The following is a 20,097-nucleotide window of genomic DNA, read 5'->3' on the forward strand; positions in this document are numbered from 1 at the left end:
GCAAGAGCAAAGCCCTTAAGCTAATTAATACTACTTCCCCCCTCCCCATCTTTGCGCGCGGGGAGATATTTTTTCTAAAAATACAGCCATAGCCCATTTTAATACCATCTTTCTGCACGTCAGCATCTCTGGAAACAGCGAGGAGCTGAGCTCTGCTTTCATCTTCTCCCTCTGGGACTCCCCACCCACCTTGCCATATTTTGGGGCAGGGGGAGAGAGAGATGAGGAAAGAACGAAGAAGGGAGCAACCTGGTGTTAATGAGTTTGTGCTTACATGGCTGGCTACAGTGAGACAGTATCAGAGCCTGCTCTGAAAGGTGGGATACAAATAATCAGCAATAAACAAACCCTTAATTCACTACAATATGATTTGTTTACATGTTCATAAAAGCAAAACAAAAGAGGCTTTGGATAATGAGTTGCTCCTTGCCTCTCCTCCGTACCATTTCGGCAAACAGGATTTCCTTTCATCTTCTTGGAAACACTAAGGCAGGTTAAGGTCAGAAGTTCGATGCGAGCACACAGAAATGTCCAAAGCATGACTCAACATGTATGATGTGTTTCCCTGCCTGCGTGAACATCTATTGCTGATTCAGGATAACGTATGAGATAGAGGGAGGCCAAAGGAAACATGAAAGCAGAGAGGAGAACCTGGAATCTGCTCTAAAACAGGGACACTCGTGGCGTGACAGGGGGGATGGATGCAGCTGCTACCCTGCTTCTCCCATGCCTTCTTTGCCCTCCTTTCCTGGGGATGTCATACGAAGCCCAAAGTCACTTGAGGTTCTGCAAATTGTGCACCAAAGATAGATTCTGTGTGAAGGAAGCACAAACGTTAGTGGAGAGCCTATAAAGGGGGGCTGTGGTGGGGATTTCTGAGGGGTGGGGATAGGCTTCCCTTTGCCAAATTAACCCTGTTCTGTTTCGTGAGATACCTCGTGGACCTCCTACAGGCTGCAAAGTGGGACATAAATACAGTAAATAACTAAACACACACACAATTTTAAAAAAATGTGCAGAAGGCTCAGCCTGTCAAGATGATCAATCTGAGAAAGTGGCCATGACAGGAAGATTTCAAGAACTATTCTCTGCCTTCACCCAAACTTCCTCAGAGCTGCCCAGGTCTTCCTTTAGTGAGCAGGGTCCATACGCATCAAACCATAAAGGTGTGTATTTACAAGTGGTGCATTTCTGATGGCGTCCAGCAAAGTTTTCTGAGTACGATGCAGAAGGGGTTTTTTTATCTCCAAAGTGAGGCCATCTTTGTGTTCAGCTGTAGCATGAGGTGGGTGGGGAACAACAGTCTCCAAATTCCACTTTTCCTTCCTCTCTCTCTCTCTCTCTCTCTCTCTGGCTTTCCTTTTCCAACCAGCTTGCTGTGAGAGAACAAGACAGCCCCAAAAGGCAATGAGAAGAAAGTGTGATGAGTGGCACAAGTTTTCAGCTCCAGTTTAGCAAGCTGCAGTGGTGGCGGCAGCAGCAGCAGCAGCCACAGTGGTTCCTCGGCCCCAACAAGGTGGACTATCAAAGTCAGTGCTCTCCCCATAAGGGAACTCAAGTCAATTTTGGTCAGAAACCTGGGAATGGTCTGGGAATGGTGAGAAAACAAAGAAGCTGAAGAGGTAAGGAAAGAGAGACAGGAAATGGAATGGAAAACAAAGAGCAAAGAAAGCCAAGTAACGCCTGTCAGAAACAGTGGCAGAACAGCGCCATGTTTGTTGGAAGGGAGGTAAATGTACATGGCTGAATGGATGGAAGGCTGGTCAGGAAACATCTTCAGAAACTCTCAGGCAGTTTCCACAGGTTGGCCCCTCACAAACAGAATCAATCATTCCAAGAGATATGATAACCAACTTTAGTCCCATAACGGCGTGTTTGTGGCACAACCTGTCATTTACTTATCCTTCATTATTATCATTTGCTTTTCTCGCATGCCTTTCCCCGACCCCCTCTCTTGTGTTTTTTTTTTCAGTTTTACTAAAAAATAAATCACAAACTAGATTTTTCTTTGAAGACCGAAAAAGGGTCCCATGGTTAAGTCTGTGCTGTTTGGCTAGTGCTGGTGGAGCTGCTACACTAGACTGCGTGAGCCGCTGGAATACCGGCGCCTCTGAAGCAAGGAGCTGGGGGGACAGGTCTGGTGCGGGTGGTTGTAGGGCGGCGGCGGCGGCGGAAGCGGGGGCTGATGGATGATTTTCACCGGGGTCCCCTGGAGCCCGCTGCCTAGCCCGCGCAAGGGGGTGGAGCTGCAGGAATCAGAGGACACGTAGCGTGTCAGAGTCTGGTTGAGGGCCGGCTCCATGCGAGCGAGGCACGGCTTGTCCAAGACTATAACTTTGACAATCTGCTGGCACTGTACAAGTGTCCCTGCCGAGGCAGGGTAAGAGGGCACCAATGCTGTCTCCAGCCTCTCCCGCGGCATGTTAGGATGCGTGCTGGGCTGCATTCCACTCTCGAGCCCCGGGACAGAGTTGTGCTGGTACGTTTGAAGCCTGTTGTGAATTGACACCTAGTTTAGAAACAGTCAAAGAAGCATTAAATGTTACAAGACTTCTTCCCATCTCCTGCTAATGGGCTGCCCTTTACCCGACCACCCTCCCTCAATGGACCTCCCCCCGCATAAACCACAGCCCCACCATCAGCCCTGAATCTCCTCCTCCCCCAACGTGGTCCTCCTTCCACCCCTCTTTCCCACCTCCCCACAAGCACGGCCCCTGAAAAGTTCCTTCTAGAAAATAAAGATCCCCATTACAGCAAAGGCGGTGATGCTGTTTCCACATACAGCACAACCTCAACTATCCAGATTGAGCAAATGCAATCAAATTGTGGCACTTTGAGCAGGTCAGGGAGAGATTTTAACTTTACAAAATGAAGGCTGCTAATGGCCTGGCCCCAACTGCCTCTTATTCCAGGAAGAACAGCCTTATTGCTTAGGTTATTCTTTTTGTCAATTACACCCCCTTTTCCCTTTTTTCCTGTTGTTATGGTACTTAAGAAAAAGAAAGCAATTGGAGATAAGGACTCTCGTATTTTTGCTTTGTAGTTATAAAGTTCCCTCTTTGACTGAGCTCTGTTCTGCAAGCAGAGTTCCTACGAAACCCTGAATCATCATGCAATCCATGGGCCAACGAGGCAGAAAGAGGGGAGGATAATTGAGGTTGCACATCTTTGCAAGGAGGAAAAAAAAATGAGATTTGCTGATGCTCAGAGAAAGACTTGAGCTCTTCCCAGCTCCTGTCTTTCCAAGCAGGAAGGTGCACACATGACTCACTAATCTGTTTACAAAAGGAGAAAATTAAAAAAAGGAACAGGGACGAGAGAGAAAAAAAGCAGAAATCTGACATATTTCAGCAAATTTGCAGCTCGCTCTGATCCACTCGATGGTTTGCAAGTGAAAGGAAATGGTTTTACACACGCCAAAAAGGAAAAGGAAAAAAGTACCCATCTAGCTTGTACAATGGTTAAAAAAAGAAAAGAAAAGAAATCTGATGGAATGGCAGCAGATCAGGTAGTCTCAGAGAAAATGGAGATGCTCACTTCTGCAGAGGAGGAAGAAGAGGGAGAGGGGAGGAAGAAGGGCTTGAAGTGTCTTTGAAGAGAAAGCCCACAGGGTTTCCCAACATTAGATTGAAAGCAGGAACTAGGCTGGAACTGGGCTCCCTATGGAAAGGGCTATTTATGGTACAAGGGGGAGAACTCCTAGAATAAAGAGTTTCAGAAGGACACAGCTCCCCAGGAGAGGAGGAGGAGGAAACTAGGAATGGGAAGAGAAGGGTCTCTTCCATGATGGACAGATCTGGGGCCCTGTCTGCCTGATTCTGGAATCACCTGAAGGAACATATATTTGTGAACTGTCTCTTTGGAATTTTGCATCCCTGAACTGAAAACCCTTTATGGAGAAATGTTTGCAGGCCCAACAGCTGTATATGAGGCCGTGGAGATGCCCGTCCCTCCTCCCCAGCAGCAGGAATGTCATCAGGGTAATGAAATTGGATTTCTGAAACCAGCATGAACTGGGTCTGAGGAATTATGCCTGTGGCAGCTGGGTTTTTCCCAGGGCGTGGAACAGAAAGCTGGGGCGTGGGTGTAAAATGGCCTCTGTGGAAAGAGGCCTAATCAGCAAGAAAGAGGAGTTGGAGCTGGAAATGGAGGCTGACTGAGGAAATGCTTGTTTGCGAAGAACTGCAGCTCCTGCCCCTATGGCAAGTAACACTTGCAGGCAGATGGAGCTATCTGCTTGGTGAAAGAAGCTTGGGAAAGGACAAAGCTGGGGCAAACGAAATATTCTGGATATCTCTCCCAGATGACAGCTTTCTTGGTGAGCTGAGATCCACAGAAAGACTCCCACAACAGAGTCCTTGCTCCCAAATAAGGACAGGCAAGAAAGTTCCTCCAACAACCCTCCCCAAATTTGGAAATGATTGGCCTAAGCTTTCAACCTAAGAAGAGCCCCAGTGAATATGGGAAATGTTTGGTCTATGCTTTCAATATATGAAGCCTGTGACGAGGGCCCAGTGTCTAGGGCAGAAGAACCTATGAGGGAAAGGTCATAGCAGTGAGTTTTAGCGGGGGGTCCTGCGATGGCGGTGGCCTGCCAGCAGAGTTCACCTCAGCTGTGTCTCTGATTTCTCCTGAAAGTGTGTTGGGTGGGGATGAGGAAGGAGCAGGTTAGTCTCCAGAGTTCGGGCGCTCGCTCCATGAAGGATGTGTTAACAGTTACTGAAACGGCTTGAAAAAAAATGCTTTGAAGTTTAATCTGGATTTGAAAGTTGTATTACCCGTCCTAGCAGTAACTTTTTATTGTATCTCTGGAAATTGGTAAAATTGTCAGTCTGGCAGGGGAGGCATTGATTAAAACCTGAGAAAAGAAACAACAGAGAATGTAAGAAGAGCTGAACTGAGGGAGAATTACTTACCTCAGCTGCTGTGTGTTCTACTTACCTCCACTGTGCTGTCCGGAACCTTCTCTCCCAAATCTCTTTTGGCTTTGAAAATAAAAGAGACCCCCTTCCTCAGTGATGAAATGCAATATTTATTTACTTGTTTATTTACAATGTTTGTTTATTTACAATGTTTGCAATGTTTGTTCTCTGGGTGGTTTACCATTAATAAGCGTAAAAACAATTTAAAGTCAATGAAACAAATCAAAAGTAGCATAAATACAGCAAGGAAACAAAAACTCTAACCCCACAATTAAAGAACAGATTTTAGAACTGAGAGGTCCAGACTGCACAAGTTTTTAGAAGGTCTGGATGACCAAAAGGCTCTTCTTCTGACACCAAAGAGCACAAAGATGGCATCAGGCGAATGAGTTGCTTAGGTCAGCAGTTTCTAAACCCAAAACATTCTTGAACACTGTTCAATATCCTATACATTCTGCATCTGTCTGTCCTTCCTCTCCCAGCTAGCTACTGAGTGGAAGGATGGGTACCAAAACTGAAATCTCATTCTGGAAATATGCTACCACACTGTTGAAATGTCTTCACATTTTTTGCCCCACGCTGATCTGCTTAGTTTCATCCAAGCTTGTGGCACCACAAGAAGGACCGGAAGAGGCATTTATCCCTATAGCTCTCATACAACAAACATTTTCTCTTCTTTGCTCCTTCCTGAACAAGAGTCACATAACTCACTTTGGCCATTTCGGCATAATGAAACCAGAAGTTAGACTTGTGTGACTAGCCTGTCCCTGCCATTAGGCACAAAGAGAGAGCCACCTCAGGCAGCCAGTTTGGTGTGTCATGAAAATTGTTTAGTTGTTTAATGTCTTATTATTTTAATTTTAGTCATAGGGGAAGACACACATTGGATTTTCTTATTTGCTATTCCAGCTCAGGTAGCAAAACATGTTCGGCCACCCAGCTGAGTATCTCAGAGACTGTGCTTACACAGTCTATTGCTGGGCCAACTCCAGTTTAATGTATACAGTTCTTTCCAATCAACATATATCAGCATGAAGTCTATAGCTGCATAGTTTCCAGACTAACAGGCAGCTAAAAGATCTTCCAGGTCAGATTTCGGATTTGGAGAACTACCCACTATGGAGAAACATATAGCAAGAGAAATAAGAAGAGTGTGACCTCATGGAATGTATTCTTTGGAAAATACCATAACTTATATATATATATATATATATATTAAAAAAGCAAACAACTTTAGCATGCTTCAAGGATCCATTCTGGAGGTTCAAAGAGACTTGAAGACATTTTGTCCTCCCTATTTCTGCATGCCAAGTCTCAGAGGATTAGCTAAGCTTCAGGGTAGGAAGTGAAGAAGAACCCAGAGAAACAGACAAACCTGTTGGAGATCCTTGCTTGGACTGTACTTCCATCTGAGCTCCATTGGACTTTAAGGAAAGGTTCTTTGTCCCATGTTGCTTCTCCAGCTCCCCTGAGATACACGGAAAGAACATTTTTTTAAAGAGAGAATGGAGACAGAATTAAAAAGTAGAGCAGCAAGAGAGAAAGACAGGAAGATATGGAAGTGGGAGCAACAGGAGACAAGCAGAGAAATAATGGTTAGAGAAAGTGTATTCATGCATGCACACGCACACACAACGGATGTGTCTATTCTGTGCTTTAAAAATATTAAACATTTTAGCCCTGGAGTCCACATTCTGTGCCAAGGAAACAAAAATTCTACAACCAGTATAAATTGTGCATAATAAACATATTCAAAAACATTTATTTGGCCTGAATGGAATGGCAAGGCAATGAAGCTCTGCATCCTGGAGTTCTCAGCTATTCATCTGGGTAGCACTATCCATTTATTCATTCCTACAGCTTATAATCAGCTCCTCTGTGAATAGCTGAAGCCAGATTTGGGGCATTCCTTAGCTATCTGTTTGGGATAGGGGGAGACACTATAGGAAGCTGGCTATGGAGCAGTTCTTTGGGAGAGAAGAATCTGGTAGGAAGTATCAATCAGTGCTAGTACACAGGGGAACATTGCAGGATTTTGTGCATCCAGGCAAGACAGATACAGTGGTACCTTGGGTTAAGTACTTAATTCGTTCCGGAGGTCTGTTCTTAACCTGAAACTGTTTTTAACCTGAAGCACCATTTTAGCTAATGGGGCCTCCTGCTGCCGTCGCACCACCGGAGCACAATTTTTGTTCTCATCCTGAAGCAAAGTTCTTAACCCAAGGTACTATTTCCTGGGTTAACGGAGTCTGTAACCTGAAGTGTATGTAACCCGAGGTACCACTGTAGTTAATTATCAGGCAAATTAGGAATGCACTTTATAGAGCTGTGGTTCTACTCCCACACCCACCCTGCAGACTTCTTGAAAATTACTTCAGGACTCAGTGGACCACTTAATGTTGTTGTTGTTCCACAAATCAAAGCACAAATCAACAGCTCATGTTTAAAAACCCTTAGTATCTCTAGTGTGGTGGATGTGTCTCTTTTATGGATAAAGTTATGCTGGAGTTGTCAGTTTTATCAAGGCCAAGTGCAGATATTCTCAACTGTTCTGCACCCTTCCCACGGCTCATCCTAAGGATGAGTGAATCTTTTCCCCAGACTTAGGATCAGTTTTCCACATTTCCACACCAGTTTGGGAGGGGGGAGGAAAGAATTACATCCTCATGAAAAGTCATCAGCAGTTTAGCATGAATGTATGAATTTTGTATGCAATTTTGCCCAATAAACCATTTTTGCAAAGCAATCTTTCCTTATATAATGCGTTTTGTATGTCACTTGCACTAATATATGCATTTTAGAAACCCTTTACCCTAATGTGTGCATTTTTGTCCACATTATGTGGCTTATTGTACTCACATATCAGCATCAGACAGAACAATCCAGTTTATACACTCACTTTCTAATAAAATCCCCCCACCCCAAGAAGATACAGCCAGCCCTCCACCCTCATCCAGCTCCACAACCAAGGGTGCCATTTTGAGTAAGGGGCCATGATAGTTTACACCATCTCTGGTTACTCATTAGGAATATTTTATCTCTGGCAAACTTGCCAGTTCTAATGCTGAGAAATTAATGCTGCAAAAAATTAAGTGTGGCTTGCCCTAGATGCACATGCCAAAGGCATGAATCTCATTACTTGCAAAGAATGATGTCTGATAATCCAGTATTGATAACATTTTTATAATTATTTTGTAGCATAAACAATATTTTAAAATCACAGAAATATTCTGAAATACACCAGCTTTTGCATTTCCATTTAATACTGAATATCTTCATTTTTAGTTAATATTGACTAAATTCATTTTTATTTAAATTTTCATGTATTCAAGAGAGGACCGTTAAACCTTGTTGGGACGCCTGCCCCACTCCTGAAATCTGAAGTGGCAGCCCTGCTAACAACAGACACAAAAATACACAAGACACGGACATATGTACATACAGACAGAATGACTGCATGGAGTCTGGGCCACGCTGGGAGCCTTACATTCAATTCGAATCTGTTCTAGCTCCATCACCTCTGCTATTGACTCTTTTAGGTCTTCCACAAATTTCTGCATTTCCTCAGCTCCCAGAGCACAGAAATGGAGTACCTGTTTCTTCTCCGAGCCTGAAAGGGGAGTCACCAAGGTGATGCCGTGTGGGTAATCTACAAAAAAAAGAAGAAGGAGGAGAGGGGACATAAAACTAGTGTTGTGGGTTCTATACATTAAAAGGGCTGAAGCATTCTGAGAAGGGACCATAGCTCAGTGGGAAAACAGATGAGAAAGCCCCCAAGTTTCATTCCTGGCATCTCCAGTGAAGAGGATCATGTGGCAGGAGCCGGGGAAGGCCTCTCTGACGAAGATCCTTGCCAAGTCAGAGTAGACAGTCCTGTGTCGGAGTAGACAGTCCTTAGTTAGATGGACAAGCAGCCTGACCTACTTATTAAGGCAGCTTTCTACATAATCCTACTAATGAGACCAATTAGTATAATAATAAACACAGCTAAACGCTGCCAGGTTTGTCCCTGCTAAACAAGAGGATTGGTTGGTCTGGAATAAAAATCTGGACCCAGCTGGTTTATTGATGAGGGCGTTGGGGTTCTAAGGCTGCAATCCTATACCATCCCTCTCAAGTTAACCAGGTTTACTTCAGAGTAGACTGCACTATAAGTCTGCAATAGGCCACTCTTGATACTGCACTTCTTTGTTTTGAATGCATATGAAATATCGCCTCAGTTTGTTCATGTTGATTTTTCCAAGTAACTCGCACAAATAAGCAGCTGTGCAAATTGAAATAGCACACTTTTGGGGGTGGGAATTCTGTAGTGCTGCATATGAACAAGTGCTCACATCCATGGAAGAAAGGGCCCAGGATGGAAAGACGATATGCATTTCCATGTGTACCAAAAAGGAGCATCCATCTGAGCACTATAATGCAGGTGGTGATATGGATTTGTGCATGGAACGACCTGCCCAAGTATTTCCAAGTACGAACAAACACCTAGTCAAAAATGATTGTGTACAATATTTCAGTACATACTTTCACTTATGCATATGACTCAAACAAGAGAAGGCGTGGGAGCTTAGTTTGCTGCTGCTGAGTCTACACTGAGAAAAGCACCAACTGACTGACACGACTTAGTGTTTGCCAAATTGCAGAAATCCAGTTCAAAATGATCACAGATCATTTTTGCATTGGTGGGTGCCATTTGATGACAAAACCCAGGTAATTTGGAACCACAAAAATCTGGGAGAAATTGAGAGGCAGAGAGAACGTTGTGAGTAACCTGCAGCAAGAGAGATTTATCAGTCTGGTATAACATATATCACAGTCTGTTTCTATAGATTAAGTTAAATGTTAGGGGGATACATTCTCAAAGGCAGCATACATGAGTCTCTTTTTGCCAGCTACATATTTAAAACAAAGCAGTGCAGTTACATTTGTATCACTCAAGGGGCTTACAACAGTTAAAAACATTAAGGCACTATACTTGCTTAAGAGCACAATAAGGCTTGCTATATCAGCTGATAATATATCATTTCTATGTGGGGTTCCTAAAAGGTGTTTGCACCCTGTTCAAGCTTTATACAAAAAACACTGTATTGGATTAAATTATCCTGGATAGCCTTGGAGTGGCTTGATGATGTGTTACCTTGTTAACATACAAATATTGTATGTTCCTACTATTAAACTTTCATTGGTGTCCAAGGTACCAGCTTATTGATTTTGGTAGAGTTTTCCTTAAAATAAACCTCAGAAAGATTAAGTTGGTAATATTTGGTGGGAAGCCTGTGAAACATAAATGTCACATAGATGCAAACATTCCAGAGCAAATTAAAGTTTAGAAATACCTAGCAATTTGGTTTTCAGCCAACGAAACTAGCCATATAGATATAAGAAACACCAGGACTTTTTTGTGTGACAGTACTCACTTGTACACAGTATCGGCACTGCTTACTTTCCTGCCAATGGCAGCCATTTTGTGCTGGCACCCATAATACTTTTATATGAGTACCTGTACCTCATTTTTAAAAAATAAAATAGCACCAAGGTCAAAGCAACAAGATCCTTTCAAGCCATGCTCCATTCCTCTGCAATGCACAATGGGAAAATCCTCTCCCCTTTAAAAGCTTGTGGGATTTTTTTACATCTAAGATGCCTGCACAAATACTGCATGGTGCCAAAATATAGAGGTTATGGGTAACAGGTGGAAACTGAAATTGTCACTTCAAACCACTCTCTCCTTAAGCAGCAGGCTACACATCTTTCCAGCCCAAGGCATCAAACTACTACCACTGTATAAAAATTCACACTATAAATCTTGTCCTCCAGTGTCATCTGGCAAGTGACCAAAACTGTGACAAACTTACATTCATTCTCAAAGAGATGGAACTGCATTCCTAACAGGCCGACTGACTTGCAAAATGTGTACGTTGAAGAGCTTTTCTTCTTGGGGCAAAGCTTGAGAATCTGTTTGAGGACAGAGAAATGAAGAGAGCTTTTCAGATGCAACAGCAAAGGCCGTCCCTGAGTAAAACATAGTTGAATACTACCCCTAAGTTTTGTTCCCTCACAGTGACCTCATGGAAAGACACTTGGGAGTTACTCTCAGCTACAGCATTTGTCCTCTGTGGTCATAATTCCAGGGCACTTACAGAAAACCTGCTTACTAGGCATTCATTCCGATACATTTGCACAGATGATGGCTGGCTGTTTAATGAATGATAGAATCATAGAATCATAGAGTTGGAAGAGACCACAAGGGCCATCGAGTCCAACCCCCTGCCAAGCAGGAAACACCATCAGAGCACTCCTGACGTATGGTTGTCAAGCCTCTGCTTAAAGACCTCCATGAGAATCCATTCTAATTTGTTTTCGGAGATGTATTTTTTCCACCACTTTCCTTACCGCATAAATCCTGATCTTTCAGGGAATCAACTGCAATTACACCACCCAAATTATCCAGCACGTGATTGAATCCCACTCTAAACTAGAGTCAGCCTGGAAAGAACCCCGGGTTTAATTTCTTTGCGTGAAGAAGGGTGAACAATGGATTGCCCATGAAAGTGTCTTGTAAGGGGATACATTATTCATTCCCTAACCCCTTGATAAAATCCATACTAGAAGAACATGCGAGAGACTGTTTCAAGCTTTAAGTGGTTGCAGGGACAACACCTATCTTTGAAGGGGCTGGATCAGGACAGAAGGCAGCAAGGGGTTAAAGCCCCCTTATTCCTCCATCATGATCACGTTCTGGATCATGCCCCCTTTACCTGCTATTTACTTGTTTGAAGCATGCCGTGCAATTGCTAACTGCATCAAGTCCAGTTTGGCTCAAATAAACGGCACCGTTTAAAAAAATCTGATAACTGTCACCAGAATGTACAGCATAGGAAATTTAGTGAGAAATATGCTTTGGTGTTTCTTTTTCTACTCTCCAGGGAGTCCTGTCAAATCAACCTTGTCAGATTCACAGAGATTTTAACTTATCAGTTTCACTGAGCTCCTGTGAAACAAAGTAGAATGGATTAAGATGGAGATGTGTTTTTATTCTGCAGTGACTTTTCCTTTCACTATGCAGAGAAACATGAAACCGGATTCTCTTGAGTGTGCATCCACAAAGTTATTGCTTACACTTTGTAAAAGTGTAAAAACGCAGATAGTCCATACCTGCCCCTTCGTTTCCATGAATAATTGGCAATTGGCTCGGCAGGTAGCTGCAAGTATACTAAGTGCACACATGGAGCGTACAACTTCAGTTCCATGCCCACATCACTGGCTCCTAACTCAGTTTTGGGCTCCGTGCAAGTTGCTTGTTTTCAGCTTTAAAGCATGAGATGGTCTGTAGCACAGCTCAGCTGGTTACAGCATGGTGCTGATAATGCCAAGGTTGCAGGTTCGATCCCCATATGGGAGAACTCCGTATTTCCTGTATTGCAGGGGGTTGGACTAGATGATCCTCAAAGTCCCTTCCAACTCTGCAATTCTATTATTCTGTGAGTTCTTTCTCCCATATAAACCTGTCCGCTCAATAAGATCATCTTCAAAGCCTCTGTTCCTGCCCCACCCACTGTCTGATGTGTATTGGGAGGCTGTGGTCTCTCAGTCATGCACCTAGACTATGGGGCTCCTTCCTGAAGAACATTCGCTTAGAGATGGAACTTATATAGCAAGCTAAGACTCTGCTAATTCATCTTAGAAAGTGTCAAATCCATTGCTGTTTTAAGGCTGTATTTCATTTTGTTGTCTTATCTCTGCTGGTGCTGTAATTGGAATCTTTGAGTCATGGTGGGGCATAGTAAAAGGTGGCATTAAAGACTGATTTTTATATCTATCTATCTATCTATCTATCTATCTATCTATCTATCTCTATCAATCATCTATCTATCATCTATCTATCTATCTATCTATCTATCTATCTATCTATCTGCACAAATACATACATATACATACATACAGCAACAACAACAACACATTTGTTGCAGTGTTTGGAAGGCAGGTAGGTGATTTCATGACCGAATGCTTCCTTGAGCAAAAGAACAACCAGCAGAACAAACCTCCTACCCACGAAAAACCAGCATATCACAGATAAAAAGGTATCTAAGCACCTTCTCCCTGATTGCTACCTTTCTACATAGAAGGGAGTTTCATAAGTAAGGGAGAATGCAACGCCTCACATCAAATCCAACCTGGAAGTCCTAGGGGAGTCCCGTGTCCTGTGCTTTTCCTGAACACTGGCTCTAAGTCCCTTTGCGATGCTGTGATTCTCAAGGCCAAAGGCCACTCACCACCAGCAAATCATTGAAGAGGAAGACCTCCCTCTGGTGAGCAGCTTGCTTCTGTACTTTGTTCACGTCTGTCACTTCGTAAAGTCGGCTGCAGCAAACTAACCGGCGATGTGGCACTGAGAGGACCTGGAAGACAGAGACGGAGTGGAAACAGTCCCCTTCCTTATCCGCCAACCCCAAAGAACTGCATGTTAAATGACTTCAAGCAAGCCTTTGCAATGGCTTTGCCCCACCACCATCTGCAGCCTGTTCTCATCAGGACATTTTCTGCTCCGTAATGGCATTGAATGTACCAGAGCAGCCTCTCACAATTATGGCAGGCAGAGTTCATTCATTTCAAGACTTTCCCTGATCTGCAGTATCTCGCTACACCTGATGGAATTGGAAGACCTTGGTGCTTGCATTAGCACAAAAATATAATAGGGCCTGTGATGCAAAGTCTGCTAAGTGTGGTCCTTTTCTTGGAGGGAGAAGGGAAAGCAAGTTTTTAAGCCCCCATGACAGCAGAGAAGCAAATAGAAACTGAAATGGCAATGTTGATTGTTATGGATCACAAGTGGAATCAGCAACAAAGTGTTTCAGGGTTCATCTTCCCTCATTAAAGGAGCATTTCCTGTCCTGAGTTCCTCCCAGCCATTTTCTCCCAGCAGGCCATTCGACTCTCCACTGCTAGGTTTTCCATTTTTCTCTTCCACAATACTCACAATGTCCTATGATTACTGAGCACACGTAGTCCTCTGCGGACTGTTTAGAAGTTTGTTCGTTTTAGGGGGGCCACTAGGTGGCGCATCGGAAGATGGCTGACAATAACATCTCTCCGACCCACACGAGGTAATTTGGAGGCTATGATGGGGGTAATTAGCCTCCTTAACCCCCCCCCCCAGGATTGTGGGGGGGACAGCCCTTGCCTGCTGTGCCCTATACCACCCCCGAATTTGTGGGGGTGGGGGCACTAGGCACAAAGCCCTCCTGTGGGATTCCGGCACTCCTCGATGCTGTCTCTGATCCGCGCCTCTAGTTGCAACAATGTTCAAAAGAAACAATTTGGACGAGATAAATTGCACATACTTCGAGGAAAAAGGGGGAGTAAAGACTGCTGACAAAAGAGATCTCTGATAACAAGACAAGAATAAAATATGAGAAGATACGTCAAGATACGGTACGACAAATGACTGAGGGGGGAGGGGGGAAGAAACCTGCCATTCCTTTTTTTTAATGTGATTAAACAAGAATCCCCTCCCCTAATGAGTCAGAAATTAAGGACTTAAGCTGTGGATTTAAGACTGTGTGGAGATAAACTTTCGAACCAAAGCAATGTTTCAAGACGAAGCTGGAAAGCTAAGAGTTTTGGAATGACGCAGTTAAAAATGCCGTCGCCATTTTGGGAGGCATTGATGGAGCTCTTGGGTCTGGGAGGAGAAAGAGAGAAATCAACTTATCGGTGGGACTTAAGAGTGACAATGCCTAATTTATGATGGAAAGAGCGATGTTATCTACGAAGGAGATATATGGAAACCATCTGGACTTAATTTGGAGGAACGGGAAATCCACACAGGATCATTATACTTGCTTACCGGCTTAAGGAGACTAACAGAAGAGATCGTAAAGGAAAAAGAGAAATTATATGAACAAGATATGATGTGGAAACACCAAGATAAGACTGGATAGAATTATGAACTTTGACTGGACTGATTGGGACTGATTTGGACATTAACGCAGTAATAAGAAGATGATCTGAATCCCCCTTTGGATCTTGAAGTATGGGTTCCCCCAACAAAATTTAAAAAATTGACTTTGTAATTTGGAATTTATGTGATGTGATTTAATTTGATGTGATTGGCCAGTTAATAAAAATTATTTTTTTAAAAAAGAAGAAGTTTGTTCGTTTTAAAAGGTATTTTTCTGCTTCTGGAAACCTCAGAGTCCTTCCAAGCATACCGCTACCTTCCTGTTTCTGTTTCTCAGTGGCCCCATTTTGGCTCCAGTCTTATTGGCACTCACCACCTGAGTTCACTATTAGAGGGAGTGATTTATACAGGGCTGTCACTGCAGATGGCACTTTGCAGAATAACATAAGCAAAAAAGGACAGGCCTCTGCTTCAAGGAGTTTATGGTCTAAATTGTGATGAAAGGAAAACAAAAGAGTGAGGACAGGGAGAGGAGAGAGACAGGGAAAGGGGGGGCATAATGTATATGTAAAATGCAGTTACATGTGCTGAAGCTTAATTTCAGTAGGGGTGAGGAGGACTAACTAACTAATTACCGCTCATGGCTTAGAAATCAGAGGGAGAACAGCTGGGTCGTCACAGGAATATCTACACAGTGATTCTCCCAGGAAGGGGTAGACAAATCTGTCCATTTCAGCTTCTCTCGATTTCTCAATTTTTTCCAGTTTTAAGCTCAGTTCTCCCTATTTCCTCATTAGCCTGATTTTTTTTTAAGGGGGGGGAAGTCCTCACAAAAATTTATCAGCATTTTAATGTGTGTTTCTTCTAACTGATAAATTTCTGTATGCATTTGGCCTAGTATGAAACAATCATCCCTAAAACAATGCAACTTCATATGTTATTTTTACTAATATATGCATATTTACATACATTTCCCCCCCTCCAAACATTCACATTTCTTTACAAGTTATTCAGGTTGGAGAACCACACTGCAAAATTTTGAGAAGTGCAATTAACAAAAGATGTTGGTTTGTGCATTGTTTTGGGAAGTGTGATTTAGGTGGGCTCTTGTTAAAATTAAAAGTGAACTGAATACCCCACCCAAAGGCCCTTTGCAGAACCCACCACCCTATACCCCAGGCACATGTGGTCTCTGTACACACAGATGGGCCCTGAGACACCTTCAGCCTTTTGTGCCTTCCTATGGAATTGGCTTCCAGGTTACAAGGCAGGCAGGGTCTGCAAAAACGATTGCTGCCCAGAAAATCAGACAGACGTACTCAAGACCATTTTCAAGGGCAAAGAAAATAAAGAAATAACGATGTGAAAAAATAATAATTATAAATGAGATCAGAGAACACTGCAGAGAAAGAAAATAATAATAATAATAATAAATTTTATTTATATCCCGCCCTCCCCAGCCGAAGCCGGGCTCAGGGCGGCTAACAATAATCAAATAATCAAATAATCACACATTCAAAATATTCATTATAAAAATTAAAATCAAATTAGTGGCAACCGATTAAGCAATATTCTGTGCAGGTTGCCAGAGGAGGGAGTCAGGCTGCGCCCTGACCAAAAGCCTGGTGGAACAACTCTGTCTTGCAGGCCCTGCGGAAAGATGTCAGGTCCCGCAGGGCCCTAGTCTCTTGGGCACATTAAAGGAAAACGTAAGTCAGAAAGAGAAGGCTAATCATATAATTCAGTGGCAGAATAGCACATGCTTCGAATGCAGAAGGGCCCTAGTTCAGCCCCTGACATCTCTAGTTAAAAAGATCACAAGCAGAATGTGATGGGGAAGACTTCATCCTGAGACTCTGTATGAAGAGGCCTTGCCAGTTCAGTGCGAAGCAGGGGTTTGTATCTCTGGCCCTCCAGACGTGGTTTAGACTCTATCTGCCACCATCCTTGACATGCTGGCTAGGACTGGTGGGAGCTGATTGAGTCTAACAGGTTCCCCATTCCCGAGAAGGACAATACTGGGCCAACAGGACTTACCTGGCACAAGGCAGACTCATAAGGAAAAAGTAACCATGGAGCAAACACGATTGCAAGGGATAACAACAGCAACAACAGTAACGCAGATTGCCTTTGTGATGGGCAAAAGGCTCACCGTTTTCATTCCAACAATGGATTTTTCTACTTTGGTGACATAGGTTACATGGTCCTCATTTGATTTGAGCTCTCTCTGTTGGATCCTCTCGTAAATTCCCACCACTAAGTCCCGGGGAATGTCAGCTCCATCATCCACTCCTGTGAAGCATAAACAATGAGAACAGAGATGAAATATGAACCTGAGTTACAAGGGGGTGTACCTTTTCAGAGGCTTGAGAAAGAGAAGATAGAGTCATGGTTGGCTGTGATAAATGCACATGGTCATATATTTCTGTCCCAGTAAGGGCTCTGGCCAAAGAAGAATCACCTCTGCAAACCTGTTGGACCAGAGATTATGGGGAGGTGCAATAACTATAAATTTGTAAGATTGCATTATTATTTTTTCAATTCCATGACCAGCCAGTGAGCAATTTCAAATGTACATATATTTACAAGATCAACAATGCAAATAGGCTCTTCTCCCTCTCTCGCAGAGGTGGCAGTGCTACTTTCTTCCCTTCGGGTACATATACAGTGGTGCCTCGCAAGACGGAATTAATTCGTTCCGTGAGTTTTTTCGTCTTGCGATTTTTTCGTCTTGCGAAGCACGGACTTTGGAAAAGCTTCAAAAATCACCAAAGTCTTCAAAAACCTCAAAAAAGGCTACCACACCGCGTGCTATGAGTTGCTCCTCGAAGTGAATGCGCTGTTTTAAGAAAAAGGAAACAAACTTGCAAGACAAAGGAAACAAACTTGCAAGACGTTTTCGTCTTGCGAAGCAAGCCCATAGGGAAATCCGTCTTGCGAAGCAACTCAAAAAACGAAAAACTCTTTCGTTTTGCGAGTTTTCGTCTTTCGAGGCATTCGTCTTGCGAGGTACCACTGTATTTTAGTTATTTTGGTGTTATATGCATCTACCTCTGGCTTGAATTCTACTTCACACTGGGATTATGGCTCATCCAAGCAATGCCCTCACCTCTGAGGTTCCGAATAAAGTCCTCCAGCATCATTTTCCTGTCAGGTTTGATGTTAGGGCTGTACATATCCGTGTTGAGAAGGATGATAGCAAAGGCCAGGATGAAGATGGTGTCTGGGTTATGGAATTGCTGGACTACGTCAGGGTTACACATGCAGTACCGCTGGCTGCAGGTGGGGGAGACAAAGTCAACACACATGAATGGAAATCAAATGCCACTAATACATAAATTTAAATGTCTGGGGATCCTCAGATTACTTACAGTCTGACTATCAATGATGACACCAAAGTTTATTTTATTCCATAAAATCTATACACCACTTGACTGTTTCAAAAAAATGCTTCAAAGTGGTTGGGCCTACAATCCCAGAGCTATAACTCAGAATAAAAGAACAAGCCAATCACTTTAGGTAGATTCAAAAGACCAGGAAGCATGTTAGATTTCACATACGCAGCTTGCAGTGCATCAGTTGGTTCTACAAGCACACAAACGGAAAAGTCTGTTTCCCAAGAATAACTGATCCATGACAGAAATGGGAATCTGGGAAAAAAGACTTTGGCAATCCCACCCACCATTGCACCCAATGTGTTTTGAATATATGTGATTTTGGCTTTAGGCACGATCCCTGGAACATAACCCCTGCGTATGTTGAGGGCTTACTGTATTTGAATATGTGCAGAAACTTCCCTGCAACAAAACTGTGTGCTTGTGGTAATCTTCTCAGACGGGTCTGAGTTCTGCATGCCTCAGTAGTACTGCCGAGAGTACCACATGCCTCAGAAGTGTAGCACTAGAAACAGGGCTGTTAGTGCTGTAGCCCCAGCCCTCTGGAATCAATTACCAAATGAAATTAGACAGGCACCTGCTGAAGATGTTTTTGTTTAAGAAGGTTTTCCCTGACATGTGACCTCCCCATCATTTATGAAATACTAATTGTAAATTTCTAGGAATGGCTTACATCTGGTGAGCCTGTCAATGCCGTCTGACTGATTTGTGGGGCAGCACAACACCAACCATAGCCACAAAACTGGGAAGGAGCAGCACCCTTCATGAGTTCTTGGGACCCTACACCTTGCATGGCCCAGTGGAATCTCACTACAGAAACCTTTAAAACCTACTCATAGGTTTACTCTTTCTTGGGTAAGGGGAAACTCCTGGCTACTCCTCAGACAGTTGACCTCCAACATTGGAAGCAGCTGCCTGTCAATCTCTACCACATCAGTGTGGCTCTTACCTGAAGGCTTCAATCAACCTCTCCACCTTCTGGGCCTCTCCCTGCACCCGGATGTGGGCTTGAAATTTCCGCAAAGCTTCATCAAGCTCCATGCCAGAGAAGTCCATCTCATCTACTACACAGCTAAAGGAAGGAGAAAATAAACAGCATTACCACAAGCATCTCTGCATAACAGCCTCCTTGGAGATGTACGATGGAAAAACAGGCCTATCACAACAACATGGAAGATCTCAGCAGGAATCCCATTATTCCTTCCTTAAAAAATCAAGATGTGACTACACCCCATCTTGCTTCTGTATCTCGCTCTCTTTTGGCTGACATCTGAGCTCATTCGGAAAAAGCCTTGGGTCTACTGAAGATATATTTCAGTTATATTTTTCTCCCACCCTTCCTCTCTAAGTAGGGAAGGGCAGTATGCATGCCTCTTCCCACAAACCCCTCCTCAACATCCCTTTGAAGTAGATAGATTGAGAAGGTTAGGAGTGGTCCAAGGTCACCCAGTCAGCTTCATGGCTGAGTGGGGATTTGAACCCCAGGGTATTAGGTCCTAGTCCCAACATTCTAACTGAATGCTAGTATTCATCTAGCCTTCTCCAGTCTTGTGTCCTCTGGGAATTTTGGCCTGTGGTTTCTATAACACCTGAACACTGTCCATGCTAGCTGGAGCTGCTGGAAGCTTTAGCCTAACAACATCTGGAAGGCACCAAGTTGGGGAAGGCTGGTCCACAATGGCTGACAGTGGTTCTGCAGGGTTCTAGACAAGAGATTTCCTCAACCCTACCTGGAGATGGCAGGGATTGAACCTTGGGATTTTTGCATGCAAAATGTGTGTTCTGCTACTGAGTTATAGCCCTATCCTAAACAGGAGTGGGCAAATGGGGAGAGGGCATTTCAGGTCAACCTTAAGGTGAAGTGCCTTGAACAGTCCGT

At 43.6% G+C, this 20,097-nt stretch overlaps 1 protein-coding gene across 9 annotated transcripts in view; it reads right to left on the reverse strand.

Moving 5' to 3' along the window:
* Nucleotides 1-350: 350 nt before the first annotated feature.
* The window catches only part of IQSEC3 (IQ motif and Sec7 domain ArfGEF 3), a 138,428-nt gene continuing 118,681 nt past the window's right edge, over nucleotides 351-20,097 (reverse strand). For 3 of the 9 annotated variants that reach the window (XM_081878808.1, XM_081878815.1, XM_081878814.1), the window contains 9 exons: nucleotides 19,168-19,290; nucleotides 17,933-18,099; nucleotides 16,976-17,115; nucleotides 13,196-13,321; nucleotides 10,778-10,877; nucleotides 8,365-8,571; nucleotides 6,298-6,390; nucleotides 4,942-4,985; nucleotides 351-2,509 (listed from right to left, as the gene is read on the reverse strand). In XM_081878808.1, coding sequence (XP_081734934.1) covers nucleotides 2,072-2,509; nucleotides 4,942-4,985; nucleotides 6,298-6,390; nucleotides 8,365-8,571; nucleotides 10,778-10,877; nucleotides 13,196-13,321; nucleotides 16,976-17,115; nucleotides 17,933-18,099; nucleotides 19,168-19,290 — 1,438 coding nt within the window. In that variant the 3' untranslated portion in view covers nucleotides 351-2,071. Of the gene's footprint in view, nucleotides 2,510-2,657; nucleotides 4,859-4,941; nucleotides 4,986-6,297; nucleotides 6,391-8,364; nucleotides 8,572-10,777; nucleotides 10,878-13,195; nucleotides 13,322-16,975; nucleotides 17,116-17,932; nucleotides 18,100-19,167; nucleotides 19,291-20,097 lie in introns of those variants that run through there. The other 6 variants (XM_081878812.1, XM_081878811.1, XM_081878809.1 and 3 more) reach the window with 6 other exon arrangements.

This window comes from Podarcis erhardii, assembly GCF_964252035.2.
Source record: "Podarcis erhardii genome assembly, chromosome: 10".
NCBI lineage: Eukaryota > Metazoa > Chordata > Lepidosauria > Squamata > Lacertidae > Podarcis > Podarcis erhardii.